General features: G+C 36.2%; 1 protein-coding gene across 5 annotated transcripts in view; it reads right to left on the reverse strand.

Annotated features, from left to right (window-relative positions):
• LOC144963671 (solute carrier family 23 member 1-like) overlaps positions 1-12,534 on the reverse strand; it is a 27,610-nt gene extending 15,076 nt beyond the window's left edge. For 2 of the 5 annotated variants that reach the window (XM_078897629.1, XM_078897626.1), the window contains exons 1-4: positions 12,452-12,534; positions 8,439-8,659; positions 2,467-2,624; positions 1,276-1,373 (exon numbers count right to left, since the gene is read on the reverse strand). In XM_078897629.1, coding sequence (XP_078753755.1) covers positions 1,276-1,373; positions 2,467-2,624; positions 8,439-8,549 — 367 coding nt within the window. In that variant the 5' untranslated portion in view covers positions 8,550-8,659; positions 12,452-12,534. Of the gene's footprint in view, positions 1-1,275; positions 1,374-2,466; positions 2,625-8,438; positions 8,660-9,829; positions 10,032-12,451 lie in introns of those variants that run through there. The other 3 variants (XM_078897625.1, XM_078897628.1, XM_078897627.1) reach the window with 3 other exon arrangements.
• Between the last annotated feature and the right edge of the window lie 3,852 nt (positions 12,535-16,386).

Consider the following 16,386-nt stretch of genomic DNA (forward strand, 5'->3'; position numbering starts at 1 on the left):
ACCGGAGATTAGACCTACCTATACCAAGCTCGAAAAAAAAATAGCAAAGGACGTCGGGTGCTTGGTATGGGTAGGTTTAGCGGCTCTTCTTTTTATTCTTAGTATTTTGTCCGTGCCGACGTCTTTATCCGGAAGACGGCAGAGGACGGCAGTGCCGGATCGTCGGAGTCAGTCTCTGGTGTGGGTTAGCCCTTAGTCACCATGGACAGCATTCCTTGGACACTGCTCCGCTTTGAAAATGACGTCATATATTATTGGAAACGTTTTTAATCTTTTACAAATTTCCCCCTTTATTTAGTCCTCTGTGCTTGAAACAAAGACACTTCTTTTTTTTTACATGGAATAGTGAGAAACTGTAGAATTGTCTCTCGAACATAATAATTATGGAGGTCCCGATAACTCAGTTGGTAGAGCACTCATTTAACACCTAAAGGGACCAAGACCGACCCCCCCCCCCCCCCCCTGTTCACACAGCAGTGAAAGTGAATGGGTAGCTGAGTCTGCTAGAATTTGCGGAATTTACTTTGCGATTGACAGGCGTCTTGTCCAAAGGATAGCAAGCAATTGCTATTGTCCTTTTCACGCTATAGACATCGGGATTAACACCAGCTCCATGGACCATATGGCTCTGAAGGACGAATCTTTAATACTAAATGTAGCGCGTTTTATATTTTTAAGAGTTGAGGATATCAGAAAATGAAGAGATGGGGGCTCGAACCCACGACCTTACTGGGTGGATGGCATCGACTGCATAGCGTTCCTCCCACGGAGTTGTCGTATTAGTAATGTAGGTCGTGGGTTCGAGCCCAACTCGCCGCGAAATTTTTATTCTCTAATGTCTTCTGGCACTTTTCTACTCACTTCATTTTATGTTATTATCGACATCAGTACCTGGTCCACTCACTTTTTTGTATGAAGAGTTGAAAGTGTGATTTTTGCCTCTAATTAAGCCCTCTCGATAGCAGTTACCCCAAAAAAGGTAATTTTCTTAAATCAGAAAAAAATGGGAGTCATTTTAATCGATTAAAAACGAAGTGCACACATTTACAGGTCTGATAACCAAACCTGCTAATAAGTATACGCTGGTTTGAGAGTCTTTCCATTACAGCAATGAGCCCATAACAATTTGGGCTGTCAGAACTGCAAATATTATGTACACGTAGATCGAAATGAACTGACTTTGGATCAATTTGAAAAGAAAAAAAAATGTGATGTGGTGTCCGATACATATTATCTTAGCGGCGTCTATCATTTGGCAGGGAATACATTCTTTACCTGGCAACTCAAAGTTGGGACATCTATCCTTGTACTGTTTCATGAGAATCAAGATAGGAGGAATAAAGGCGTAGCTTGGTCCTTGTACTATTGGGAGTCTGGAAGGGAAGGTTGGACAAATGGAGAGGTTGGTCAGGTGTTTAGATAAGGGGAGGGGGGGGGGGTTCGTGGAGATGTGGAGAAAATTAAAGGACATTTAATTAACCAGTTAACTGGCCTACTCGAGAAAAAACAAGTATTTAAAAATTGGCAAAAATACTTGTCCTTCGATCGCTTTAAATGACCCTCGTCTTGGTAAAAACTCTTAACCCTCGGACTTCGCGGTGTCACAGGTTTGCAAGTTTTTGAACAAAACAGATGTTGACGACGATTAACTTTGGGCAGCTTGGCAAAACAGCATTGTCTTTGCTTCGTATCCAGAAGATATTTAGTTCAATCCCCCTGCTCTATGTGACTTGATCAAACCATCTCGCCTTGACTCATTTTACGGTAATACCCTTCAACAGTCATGACGTCACTTCCCTTGTAATGACGCAGGGTAACTTAGTAACTGGCTATAAACTATCTGAATAATTGCGGACGCCCTTATGAAATATTTCTCCGACTAGCATTAAAGCGTATCCAGAGGGGAAAAAAACTTTATAAATCTGATCATGTTTTGACTTTTACACAATCTGATCACAAGACATATGAAAAGTTTTAGCCAGCATGAAGAATAAAAAGTACAGATTTTCTTTGTTTAGAACCACGATGGCCGCCGTTTTTTGGGCGACGTGACATCAGACCATTGAATTCAATTTACTACTGCAAACAGTAGTACTTTGAGCTTTTTGAGCGGAGGTTATTCCCTGTTTCTATAGTTTGAAATAGACAATATCAGTTGATTGCTTCTCTTCAGATAGAAAGCTAGTCTATCGCGAAGTACTTTCTGCTGTCTGATCTAAAAGACCCAGTTACCCAATCACTGTTGGCTAGACAGGCGGGGAGGTCTATAGATAGATCGAAGTTGACGTCACTCAGGTCTTTGTTATTGTTTTTTGCCATTCGCGTTTATGAGTAATTCTCACTTAACTGTATTAACCAGACTATAAACAGACTATGTTATATTACATTGAATCAGGTTGGTAGGTGTTGTGAGTATTTTTACCAAACGCATAGCATCAATTTTGTACAACGTTATTCTTCACTGACCTAATTCCTAAAGTGGTCTGAAGAAGGGTGGACGCGCCACATACAAAGATGACGGTGTTGATAAACTCACTGAGTCCTGAGCTGTCATGAGCGATACACAATGCAGAGCTCAGGATGACGGGGTATGCAAATGTCCCGCTGAAACAGGTCAGGAATTGCTGGGTGTTTATGTTTGGGGGGGGGGGGGGGGGGGGGGGGGGGGGGGGGAGGGAGAAGAGACAATAGCTTTTTAATAATCTAGTCAGGTGGAACCAGAGCATTTTTATATATTATCGATAATTTTTTTAAAAAACAACAACTTTTAAATAGGAAACGAAATAAAACTTGAACTTTTATATAGATAGAATGAAGTTGACGTCACTCGGGTCTTTGTTATTGTTTTTGCCATCCACGTTTATGAGTAATTCTCACTTAACTGTATTATCCTGACTATAAACGTTCAAGGTTAAACATAGTTTTTGTGTTGGTCCGTTATACTTCCGGATATCAATGTTGTGAACTTCTTAGCCAAGCTCATATCTACTATCAATAGGTTTATAATAATCTAGTCACGTGAGAGCAGAGCCTAGTTATATTATCAATAATTAAAAAAAAAACAACTTTAAATAAGTAACAAAATAAAAGTTGAGCTTTAATATAGCGCAATATCCACCAAGCGTGCTGAAAACGCTTTACAAGGAGCAACTAGCCAACAGCAACATTTGACATGAAAATCGAAACATGACGCCTGTAAGGCGATATTGCATTTTTTTTCGGACAGAGACAACGCTTCTAACGACGGATTACGGTGAGAGAATATAAGTAAAGAGCATTTTCCAAGGACTCAACTATGCGCCGCTCAGGACACGAACCCAGGACCTTCTGTTTCAAAGGCGAGAGTCATACCACTAGACCGCATAGACAAACTAGAAAACTATTTTAAAATGACGCAGACTAGTGGTTTAATACTGCCTTTGAATCGGAAGGTGCTGGGTTTGAGTCCCGCTTAGAGGGGCGAAACGTTTCCATAGAAAAGGCTCTTTACTCAAAATCGCGGATGGAAAATGATTACCTGTCCACTAACAGCGTTTTCAGCAAATATATTATAATATCGCCTACTGGGTCTAACATCTCTTACATGTTACCTATTGCTGTTGGTTTGGAATCCCTTGTAAAGTGTTTTGAGCACGTTTGATGCATATTGCTCTATATAGATAGAGTGAAGTTGACGTCACTCCTGTCTTTGTTATAGTTTTTTGTCATCCGTGTTTATGAGTAATTCTCACCAAACTGTATTATCCAGACTATAAACGTTCAAGGTTACACATGATAGCTTTGTATGTTGGTCCGTTATACTTCCTGATGGCAATGTTGTGAGCTTCTTAGCCAAGCGCATACTATCTATGGGTTTCTGAACGCCACCTCGAGCCAGAGACCTGCAGAGTACTTTTTGGTTAGATTATGATTCATAGCTGGAACACGTGGCCATAGCCTTCAACATTCGTGACGTCACTTCCCTCGTAATGACACATAGTAACTTAGTAGTTGGTTCTAAACAATGGCGGACGTCCTTATGAAATACTTCTCCAACGAGCATAAAAGTGTATCCAGAGGAGAAAAACATTAAAAATCTGATCATGTTTTGACTTTTGTACATTCTGATCACATGGCATGTGAAAAAGTTCTAGCCAGCATGAAGAATAAAAAGTACTAATTTTCTTTGTTTAGAACCAAGCTGTTCGTTGCTGGGCGGACGTGACATCAGACTATTGAATCCAATTTTTTGTCTGTGTTTATCACATTTACTTTTAGATATTTTGTCTACGAAAACTGGTAAGCGCTTAAGCGAACGGAAAAATATCTTAATATTACACACACGCACACACACACACACACACACACGAACACAAACACACATATATGAATATATATATATATATATATATATATATATATATATATATATATATATATATAAATGTATGTATATATATATATATATATATATGTATATAAGTATACATGTATATATAACATATTTATAGAGATACACATATTATATGATAATTATATATATGTATATATATATATATATATATATATATATATAGCATGCATATATATTATATATATATATATAATATATGTATACACACATATATATACATATATATATATATATATATATAACATGCATATATATATATATATATATATATATATGTGTGTGTATACATATATATATTTGTGTGTGTGTATGTGTGTGTGTTGTATGTATTTATGTATGTGCATCTACATAAATATGCAATAAAAATTGAAGCACCAGTGGTCCATTAAAATTCCATAATATCATAAATTCAATGGAAACATTGACAATGGGTGACGGGAACAAATCGATTTAGTACGGTATAGAATTAGGAAATCATTAACTCTCTCCTTACCAACCAATTTTAGAATACTCCCTGAAACTTCGCACCCACAAAACACAAGAATAGATTTTTTTTCCTACTCAAATTGAAAAGTAACAAGTACGTTCTATACATATAAATGTCCAGTGACTGATTTCTATCGCTAGAGGTCTAGAACAAAATATTTTCTTTATAATTTGTGGTGTGCAAGGGATATCAGAATGAGAAAACTCATTGGTTGCATCGTAACTAATGTGACGATTTTCCTATGGATGGTAAGGAGAGGGTTAAAACCACCCTTCGCGTTCGTGTATGCACTGTCATTTCTTCCATAATCATGAATATTTATTGTGCGGTAATAATGTCTAGTGGTATGACACTCGCTTTCGGATCGAAAAGTCCTGGTTTCGAGCCTCGCTCGCCGCATAGTTGAGTCCTTAGAAATGGCTCTTTACTCACATTCTCTCACCGTACTCCGGGTGGAAAATAAGTACCTGGCCGTCAACAGCGTTGTTTCTGTCCGAAAAAAATGTAATATCGCCTAACAATCGTCATGTCCCGTTCTACATGTTAAGCGTTGCTGTTGGCCCCCTGTAAAGAGCTTTGAGCCCGTTTAGTGGATATTGCGCTATATTAAAGCTCAATTATTTTTTTTAGTGTCACGCGGTACAGAACACGATCCGATAGATATGTTTATTCCATGTCACGTAAATGTCACTCAACGTCTCAAAGCGGTGTGAAATTGGGATGACCAGTTGCAGGTAATTGTATTTATAGCCACGAATGTTTTGAACCTTCTGTCACTGATTTTATGACATTAAAATTATATTATAAGATATTATCAACTACAATCGGACTAATGATTTTACAAAAGGTCCCACCAAAATATAGCTGTAAATTATTAAACAAGCCTGCTGGTTAAATTAAATGGGAGCAATCTATATTCATGTTTTCGTCCAACCAAGTCATCAATCACATGATTTGTAGGTGTCCAACAATGGGTATGATCTATATTAACTTTCCATGTGCTCGAGGTCATTGGTCACATTGCAAAATGTGCTCAAAGTGACCCACAGAGTGAAAAGTGTTCATAGCTTTTTAAATATCTAACATCACGATTGGCTATTTGGTTAAGCTTGACACATGGCAGCGTGTTTACATTTGTTAAGAAATATCCAATCGTTGGAGAGCAACAAATCATGTGATTGATGACCTGGTTGGGCGAAAACATGAATATAGATCGCTCCCATTGGATATTTCTTAACAAATGTAAACAAGCTGATACGTTTACAAAAGTTATAAACATACACATTTGTCAAACTGAACAAAATGACCAATCGTGATGTTAGATATTTCAGAATCTCTGAGCACTTTTCACTATGTGGGTCACTTTGAGCTCATATTCCAATGTGACCAATGACCTCGAGCACATGGAAATGTAATATAGATCGTGCCCATTATAATTTTATTTTAAAAGATAAAGAAAATGTAAAAGAATAAAAATGGAAGTTTTGACAAACAAAACGTACCTATTCAAGAACATATAAAAACGATACAACACACACCAACAAATATTGTCTTGTTGTCGTCTCGGGTTCGCTCCTCTGTAGTCTTGACACAGCGTTGTTCTGATTTTTCGTGAAGATGTGTAGCACCTCACTCGATACCGATCACGACCCAACAAATTTTGAGGACAACCGTGCTTCCCAAATTTATTTTACGTACAGGACTTATCACTATCCTTTTGGATTTGGATAGAGACTTGACCGACTCAATTGTTAACGGGCACCTTTTATTATCACACTCTTTTATTGAGATGCGATATTACGACATATTATGTCGCTTTTTACTTCGTCACCGACCGACCAGCTTTTGATATTTTACGACACAGTGTTTGGTCTCCTGTGTCATGTTTTGTTTTATTCTGTACCGGCCTGTATAACACAGTTTCGGCCTTTTCTGTGTTATACTTTTATTGGGGCATATAGTATATAGTAATAGATTTTCCTTCTCTGTACTATGATTTGGTCACCCGTTCACGGACTTAAACAGTACAGTAATGTACTATGCCTTGCTATCTTCCGGCCCCGAACGTACTTCACAAAATAGCAAGTGACGTTGGGAGGCCTGCCATGGGTTTATACAACCATGGTGAGTAGTATTCATATGACAACTGAGAGCGTTGTCATCACAGCATAGCAACAGGTTTGAAAAATAACAACTCATGGTTGCCAAAAGACTTAAGCTCGTTCTACAGTAACATGGTACCTTCTGCGTTAAGTTCTGCTCGTCAGGGGTCAAAAAGAGTGGACTCAGAATCGACGCGGAATCGATTTTAAGGTTCTTTTTTATTCCAACAAATTTTATTTACTAATGCCAGTGTGAATCGCGCTATCGTTAACATATAACCTGGCATTAGAACCCTCTAGGACTGGCAGTTTGACGTCATTTTTTATGTTTGAGTAAAGTCTATTGAGTTGTCGTCTGTAGAGCTCGTGGAAACAAGTTATTTCATTGGTTGAACTATTGAATACAACTCACGATTTGTTTTCTTTTGTGACAAAAGTCTGGCATTATGACGTCATTTTTTGGTCAGTGTCAGGCCTATAACTTAACGATGGCGTCGCGGAGTCGTCGTCTCGCCGCTGACTTTGACGAAACATCAAAAGAAGACGACGCGGAAAATACACTTGCTTCAAACAGAGTGGACGCGGAATCGTTAGGGAATAGTCTGTGTAAACTTAAACATTTATAATATGATTGAGAAAATCGTGTGATAACTAGTCACCTATTTGGCAGTATAAAAACAATAACAATGATCAGAGATAGGTCGCTATCATTCACTTTATTGTTTAAAAACAACCAACTATATTTGTCCGAGCACGTGAGAATGTTGGTCACAAATTCTCTGTTTTGATTGGTCAAATATCTACTGGTTATTTGTGGGCATTATTGAACATTGTTGTAATGGACAATATTTTGCGTTGGTTTGAGAGTATTTCCATTACGTCAAAGAGCCTATTACAATTTGGGTTATCAGACCTGCAAATACAATTGGGTATAAAAGACGTGTACTTATTTACAGGTCTAAGAACCCAAATTGTTATGGGTTCATTATTGTTATGGAAATACTCTCAAACGAACTGAAATACTGTCCATCACAATAATTTTAAATCAAGCCCAAAATTGGATTCAATAGTCTGATGTCACGTCCGCCCAGCAACGAGCAGCTTGGTTCTAAACAAAGAAAAGCAGTACTTTTTATTCTTCATGCGGGCTAGAACTTTTTCACATGTCATGTCATCAGAATGTATAAAAGTCAAAACATGATCATATTTATAATGTTTTTCTCCTATGGGTACACTTTTATGCTCGTCGGTGAAGTATTTCATTAGGGCGTCCGCCATTGTTCCGATAGTTTAGAGCCAGTTACTAAATTACTATGCGTCATTACGAGGGAAGTGACGTCAAGACTGTTGAAGCATATTGCGGTCAGCTAACTGACCTCTTATGTGCACTAATATTTTAATTTCTTATTAATCATTTATTAATTAATTAACGAGTAATGGAATATCCAATACAAACCTGTATAGCGAGCAGTATACTCAAATACCATGGAGGATTTTCATCGACGCCATATAGCAAGGCGTTTCTTGCCGAGCTTTCATCCCGTACTTCGCTAGATCCAGACCTCATTGTCTGTAGTTTTGGCAGTCAGGTCAACACGAACGCTTTGTCAATGTAAATATGGTCTATTTCTGAGGGATTAAACTTGAATGTTTTCTTCTATGTACAAGGAAATGTCACTGTGAATGAAATGGGAAAAAAAGTCACAATCTCCTTTGCAATTTGATTTTAAACACAGTTTGATTTCAATCTTTGAACAAATACAATATGTAATGATGTAGTAATGTAGATTATATATATATATATATATATATATATATATATATATATATAGAGAGAGAGAGAGAGAGAGAGAGAGAGAGAGAGAGGGAGAGAGAGAGAGTGAGGAAATATGACAATCGTGTCAACATGGTGTTTTGTGAAACTGAAGCAGTTATTAAAAATGAATAAATCAAAATGATTACATATGTAATATTACCTTTTTGAAATGTACGAAATTACATTCATTTGTACACTCTTGTCATTTTATGGCGAAGAATTATATATATTTAATTATATATTTCTTGTTAGGGTCACATATAAATTGGCGGTCAAATGTACCTACACATCCAGTATTTTACAAACAAGTGGCTTCTTATCGTATCTTACAATTTATTCTTAAAACAATAGGCTTTGGGACCAACATTGTGCCGAACAGCCCATGTAAAATTTATATCATCGAACACAGAATTAATGGCCAATCAAAACATTATATATAATTAGTATAATTTTTTTCAGGCTGATATACGGGTAACTTGCATACCTTTTTTTTTTATTTCAGGCTAATTCTCTCATCCGTTGACTCAAATTAATACGAAGAAAAATATGGTTGGTCTCAATCAGTGACATCTATATTATTATGAAGTCCTAGGTCTCAATACTAAGTCATTTTTGACGTTTGACTATCAGTGCGAGTATAATTTATTCTACGCAATTCTAGCATATCTACACAAATAGATGACGTAATTTAAATCTCCCTTGATACTATCGAGTAATCACATCCCTTCGCATTATACGTGACATTTTCTGATAAAATGGCCGAAGTGGCTGAGTGGTTAAGGCATGGCACTGTGACCCGGAAAGTACCGGGTTCGAGCCCCGCTTATGGCACTTTCGTTTTTTTTCCTTGGGCAAGATTCTTAACCCCCAATTTGCTCACTTTGGACAACATGGATGATTCCTGTTGACATCAGACATCTTGTTTGATCAATTATCTATATACCTTCATGGAATGCCTAGGCTTCAGTATTTTATGATGTCATGGCGGAAGGGCATATTAAAAAAAAAAAAACAACACGAGTTTTACTGACCTACCCACGACTTCAGTGCATAGCTATCTCCAGTGCATGGGTTTTACCCGAAATCATCATCAGCCCCACAGATTCCTTCACATTATACGTGACATTTTCTTATAATGAAAGCCATTAACCAATGCATTATCTATCTACTAAACACTGTAGAATACATCAAAGCCACTCAGCAATATCTATTATTCATTCACCATTAATGTAAGGAAAAACCAATGACTTTACATATTTTATGTCTATGACCAATGACCTTAAGATTAGGAACGCATAATATGTAAATTGTCGTTTCAAAATGGTATTACACAACGTAGACATACATGCAGGTCTGATATTCTAACCCCATTATGGGCCTAATTTAATATTGTTGTAAAGTCATTTTTAAAAATTCCAATACTAACAATGACCTCATAATGAAGGGTGTTTCTTTTTTTACGAAACCCGACAAAGTTATGGGAATTAGGCAGCATTGGGGAGTGAACCTGGGACTGGGTTTCGGCGGGTTTCGTATAAAAGCAATTACTTTTTTACAAAACCCACCGAAACCCAGTCCCAGGTTCACTCACCAATGGTGTACAATTCCCTGAGTCCCGGGTTCACTTCCTACAGCTGCCTAATTCCCATAACTTTGTCAGATTTCGGTGGGTTTCGTAACAAAGAAACACCGCATAATTAATTGGGCTATCAGGCCTGCAAATAAGTGTATATTATATTCGGGTTGAAACAGAAACGTGGCTCAGCGGTACGGTCTTTGCTTCGTACCCGAAAGGTACCGAGTTCGATCACCCGCCGCTGCGCTGTGTAAGCTTGAGCAAGTCATCTCACCTCGCCCTAGCTCAGTTTGCTTGAAATAGACCTTAGAGACATTTCTACCCTGCGGGATGAATAAAGGGAATTTTATTTTCATTTATTGTATTTAAAACGTGTTCAAAGTAAAAATAAATTAAATATTTACGAATTTTGTTTTTGTTATTAAAGACCCCTATATCCATTGCACTCTTAAAAAAACTAATTCATTTTCATCATAAAAATCTAATTCATTTCCCTCATAAAAAAAGTAATCCATTGCTCTCATTAAAAAAGAAACTGTATCCAAGTTTTTAATGGTTACATTATGCATTCAACCTTTTAGCAAATAACTCTAACCATCCCGACCATTTCCTAGATTTTTCCCCTCTCCGACGTGCATTGTTTGCAGGTCTGTTAACCCAATTCGTTATGAACTCATTGCTATAATGGAAATCTCAAAAAAATAAAATGACGCAAAATATTGTCAATTACAACAATGTTAAACAAGGCCCATGATTTTTTATTGGGTTCGGAGATCAGAACTGCATATTTGTACAAGTCGCCATAAACAAGACCATCTAACATAAAATTGATTTTTTTTTCGTTTTTAATCTAACTTTAAAGGATACATATTATATGCTTTATCGACATCATTTTGTTCAGCAAAACAAGTTTTAAAAAAATTTAACTCTCTCCTTACCGATCAATTTCAGTTTTTTCACAAAATGGCAGGTTGACCCAGCAGAAATAAAATGATTTTTAAAATTCAAACAAGCTCCCTACAAAACAACTTTATGTTCTTATTAAAAACCAAAGATCATTCTTCAAAATTTGTGACCTACAAAATAAATCTGAATAAGAAATATGTCTATATTGTGTCTTAAAAATGTGACGATTTTGCTGAAGGTAGTAAGGAGAGGGTTTAAACTCCAAAAAGATCAAAGGAACTCAGCAGTGTGAGAAAACTGTTTGGTCGATCACTATCATATTCAAAAATTCTAATGTCAATTAATTCTTTCATTACCAGCCATTTCCAGAATTTTTCCTGAAACTTCACACCCACCCAACACACGAATAATTGTGTTTTTTTTCTACTCAAACAGAAAAGGAACAAGTACATTCTAAACATAATATTGTCCAGTGTCTAGTTTTTATCGCTAGAACAAAGTTGTTTTTTAAAAATAATTTGCGATGTACAAAGGAGATCAGAATAACAAAATTGTTGGTTGTATCGTGACGAATGTGACGATTTTCCTATGGATGGTAAGTTTAAAATATAAACCGGCATCCAAAAAATAACAGCACCACAATTCGTAACTTTGGAGGAATTTGCAATATTCCGTGAGCACGGGACGTGGAACAGTCTACAATAACTAGGTATTACAAATAGCGATTCTTCAAATGTATGATGGACAAAAGACATCTGACTAAGAATATTGTTTGTTATATGGTACGAATGTGACGACTTTCGTGTAGTTGGTATGCAGAGGGTTAAAACTAAACAAACAACAACAAACGTTGAACTTTTATATAGGGCAATATCCACTAAACGTGATCAGAGCGCTTTACAAACGGTCCCTGATCAACAGCAACACATAACATTCTTCGATAAATCTTTTATATTTTACTAAAGTTTTCTATTTTACCTTGCGTATACCATTTCCTGTATCTAATTCACACCGACATACATACCGCTTGGGGACAGATGGTCACATATTATATTCAATTTCCAGCATATAAATGCGAAATAAGATTCGTTCGAGGTGTCTGTTCACATAATTAATTGGAATATTTTTTTTTGTTTTAAATAACTTATAAGAAAACCATTCAAAAACTCACAAGGGCCGAGTTGTAATGTGGTTTTAGTCATCCATCCATTAATATAATATAAGCAAGCACAAAACAGATGTCGCCTTCAATATGATAAAAACTACACGGTCTGCCTCCCTTATACTCTTATATATGTATGTATATATATATATATATTTATATATATATATATATATATATATATATATATTTATATATATATATATATATATATATATATATATATATATATATATATATATATATATATATATTATAAAAACAAAAACCATGAAATAATAGTGCTGAACTTTTTGATTAAAGGAGCTCTTTATAAAAAAAAAATTAAAGTATAATTATGATTATTTAACTTCTACAACAGTGTTTCAAGCGTTAGCTGTCTCTGTCTGTCTGTCTGTCTGTCTCTCTCTCTCTCTCTCTCTCTCTCTCTCTCTCTCTCTCTCTCTCTCTCTCTCTCTCTCTCTCTCTCTCTCTTTCTCTCTCTCTCTAAGCATTAAAAGCTTGAATGTAAGAATTAAAATTAAATATGTTAGTCATGTAACCTTGTAACAGATAAAAAGCCTTTCATTAATGCAAATAGACTGTTCTAATATGAGATCGATAGAAGTAATATAATGATGATGATGATGATGATGATGATGATGATGATGATGATGATGATAATAATAATAATATGATACTACTACTCTTACTACTACTACTACTACTACTACTACTACTACTACTACTACTACTACTACTACTACTACTACTACTACTACTAGTAGTAGTACTACTACTACTACTACTACTACTACTACTACTACTACTACTACTACGACTACTACTACTACTGCTAATAATAATAATAATAACAATAATAATAATAATAATAATAATAATAATAATAATAATAATAATAATAATAATAATAATAAAATAATAATAATAATAATAATAATAATATATATAATAATAATAATAATAATAATAATAATAATAATAATGATAATAATAATAATGATAATAATTAGTATCATCATCATCATAATAATTTTTAGTGATACTAAATCAGTTTATATAGCTCTAATATTTATTAATGAAAATTATAATCATGTTAAAATGAAATATTGCAGGAAATAAATAAATGTAAAAAATGAATAGACAAGGAGATTAGAAATCGTTGATAAAGCCAAAGTTTTGAAACAGTTCAACCAGAAGAGTCAGAAAGTTACTTTATGATAAAATGACCATTGTCCACTTGTTCTTATTTGCAGGTTTTGTCACACAAATTGGATTCACTAGTCTGACGCCACGTCGCCCAGCAACGGCGAGCAATCCGGTTCTAAACTAAGATAATGGGTACTTTTTATTTTTCATGCTGGCGAGAACTTTTCATATGTCATGTGATCAGAATGTATAAAAGTCAAAACATGATCATAATTATAATGTTTTTCTCCTCTGGATACACCTTTATGCTCGTCGGAGAAATATTTCGTAAGGGCGTCCGCCAGTGTTCCGATAGATTAGAGCCAGTTACTAAGTTACCATGCGTCATTACGAGGGAAGTGACGTCATGACTGTTGAAGCCTATTGGTCTCGTTTCATTGTTGTCATGGAAATACTCTCAAATCAACGCAATAAAATTGTTCAAACGAGCCAATAATTACGTCCCGTTATCAGACCTGCACATGTGACCCATCGACTCAAAAAGGTATTATGTCGGGATGAACCAGATGCTAAAAAGCCGAATTAAAGCTAAACTAGCCTAAAATTTGAACTATTTCTATTTATCATTCCAAGATACGACATACATTCCCTTCAATAAATCATACAAACTCATAGCAAGGCTGATATTTCCGGCCATAAACTCCATTTTTAGCATCTTAATCATTCCGACATAATACCGTTTTGAGACGAGGGGTAACATATACGATCACGTCGTTCACGATGGATTATCCTACTGTTTTGTATAGATAGTATGCGCTTGACGAAGAAGCTCACAACATTGCCATCCTGAAGTTAAACAGACCGACACACAAAACTATGAGTAACCTTAAACGTTTATAGTCTGGATAATACAGTTTTGTGAGAATTACTCATAAACGCGGATGGCAACAAACAATAACAAAGACCTGAGTGACGTCAACCATCAATAACTTTGTGTGGAAAGTTAATAATAAAATCAGGCGGTGTATGACGTATAAATAAAGTTGAGATTTTCTTTAGCGCAATATCCACTAAACGTGCTCCAAGCCCTAAGCAACAGCAACACTTAACCTGTAGGACGAGACATGTTGACGCCTGTTAGGCGAAATAACATTTTTTTACGACAGAGACAACGCTGCTAACTGCCAAGTACTCATTTCACATCTGAGTACGGTGAGAGAATGTGAGTAAAGTGCCTTTTCCAAGGACTCAACTATGCGCCGAGCGAGGCTCGAACCCAGGACCTTCCGATCCGAAAGCGAGTGTCATACCACAAGACCACATAGCCGCACAAAATAGAAAGTGACGCTGTTCGCAAATATTAAGGCCAGTTGTTGAGCCTTGTTTAAGGGACTGTTCTCAAAGTACCTCAATAGACTCAGGTATTGGTGAGTACATAACTGTTGGCTGATGATGATGATAATAATGAATACGATGATGATGATGATGATGATGATGATAATAATAATAATAATAATAATAATAATAATAATAATAATAATAATAATAATAATAATAATAATAATAATAATAATAATAATCGTGCGGCAATGTGGTCTTGTGGTGTGATTTGCCTTTTGATCGTAAGGTCTTGGGTTCGAGCCTCGCTCGGTGCATTGTTCTTCTTCTTCTTGGAAAAGGCTCTTCACTCACATTCTCTCACCCTAATAGCAGCGTTGTCTCGGACAAAAATTGCAATATCGCCTAACAGGCGTCATGTCTCGTTCTGCATGTTATGCATGGCTGTTGGTAAGTGACCCGCTTTCGGATCGGAAGGTCCTGGGTTCGAGCCCTTAGAACAGGCTCTTTACTCACATTCTCTCATCTTACTCAGGTGTAAACTGAGTACCTGGCCATAAACAGCGATGTCTCTGGGGTTTTTTTAATCACTGTGTGATCTCTATCGACAAAAAATAAATGTGCTAGCGCCTTACAGCCTTCATGTCTCATCCTACATTTTTTTGGTTTTGATGTTGGCGTTGAGGACAGTCAGTTAGTTACTGAATGATGTTATATATAGAAGCTCGATTTTAGACTACTATAATAATATTGCTACTATCGATTGACTGTAACTTCATGACGTCTTTGGCAACCATTATCATTATGGCCTCGGCCAAAAATATTACAGCCGATTTCAAATCTACAAGTCAATTCAACTGGTCGATGTGCTATTCCTTAACGAGCATTGATTGAGGGTTTTTATGTGTGTGTGTTTTTTAAGTTGTTTTTTTTTTAATCATCATTTTTTGGGAGTATTTTGATGCGATGCATTTAGCTAAATTACTCAATTACGCTAGCCAGATCAAACGTACCATCAGCACACAAGACTTTTTGTAACCTTAAACGTTTATAGTCTGATTGATGGGATGATTTGGGATAGTGGATAGCTCATATGGTAGAGTCACGGTCTCTCCGGCCAGGCGGAGATGTCGTACCAGTAAGGTCGCGGGTTCAAACCCCCATCACCGCCGCGAAATTTTTATTCTCTATTGTCTTCTGGCACTTTCCTACTCACTTCATCTCTTGTTGTTAGTCTGATTGATAGAATCTAGTTAGAAATAATCACTAACAGGCAGTCTAAAAATGATAACAAAGAGCTGAGAGACGTCAACTTTGTTCCTCCTATAGATCACTCGTATCACACGTAAAGGGCTTATTTACCATGCTCAATGCGCTTCATAATACTCTATTCACGCCTTCAAGACCATGTGGAATCCGGTATCCATTTCATAAAGTACACGTTGCCCATAAGGCGC

The sequence above is a fragment of the Berghia stephanieae genome, chromosome 2 (assembly GCF_034508935.2).
Source record: "Berghia stephanieae isolate SIO BIC M18660-M18661 chromosome 2, UCSD_Bste_1.3, whole genome shotgun sequence".
In the NCBI taxonomy this organism is placed as follows: domain Eukaryota; kingdom Metazoa; phylum Mollusca; class Gastropoda; order Nudibranchia; family Aeolidiidae; genus Berghia; species Berghia stephanieae.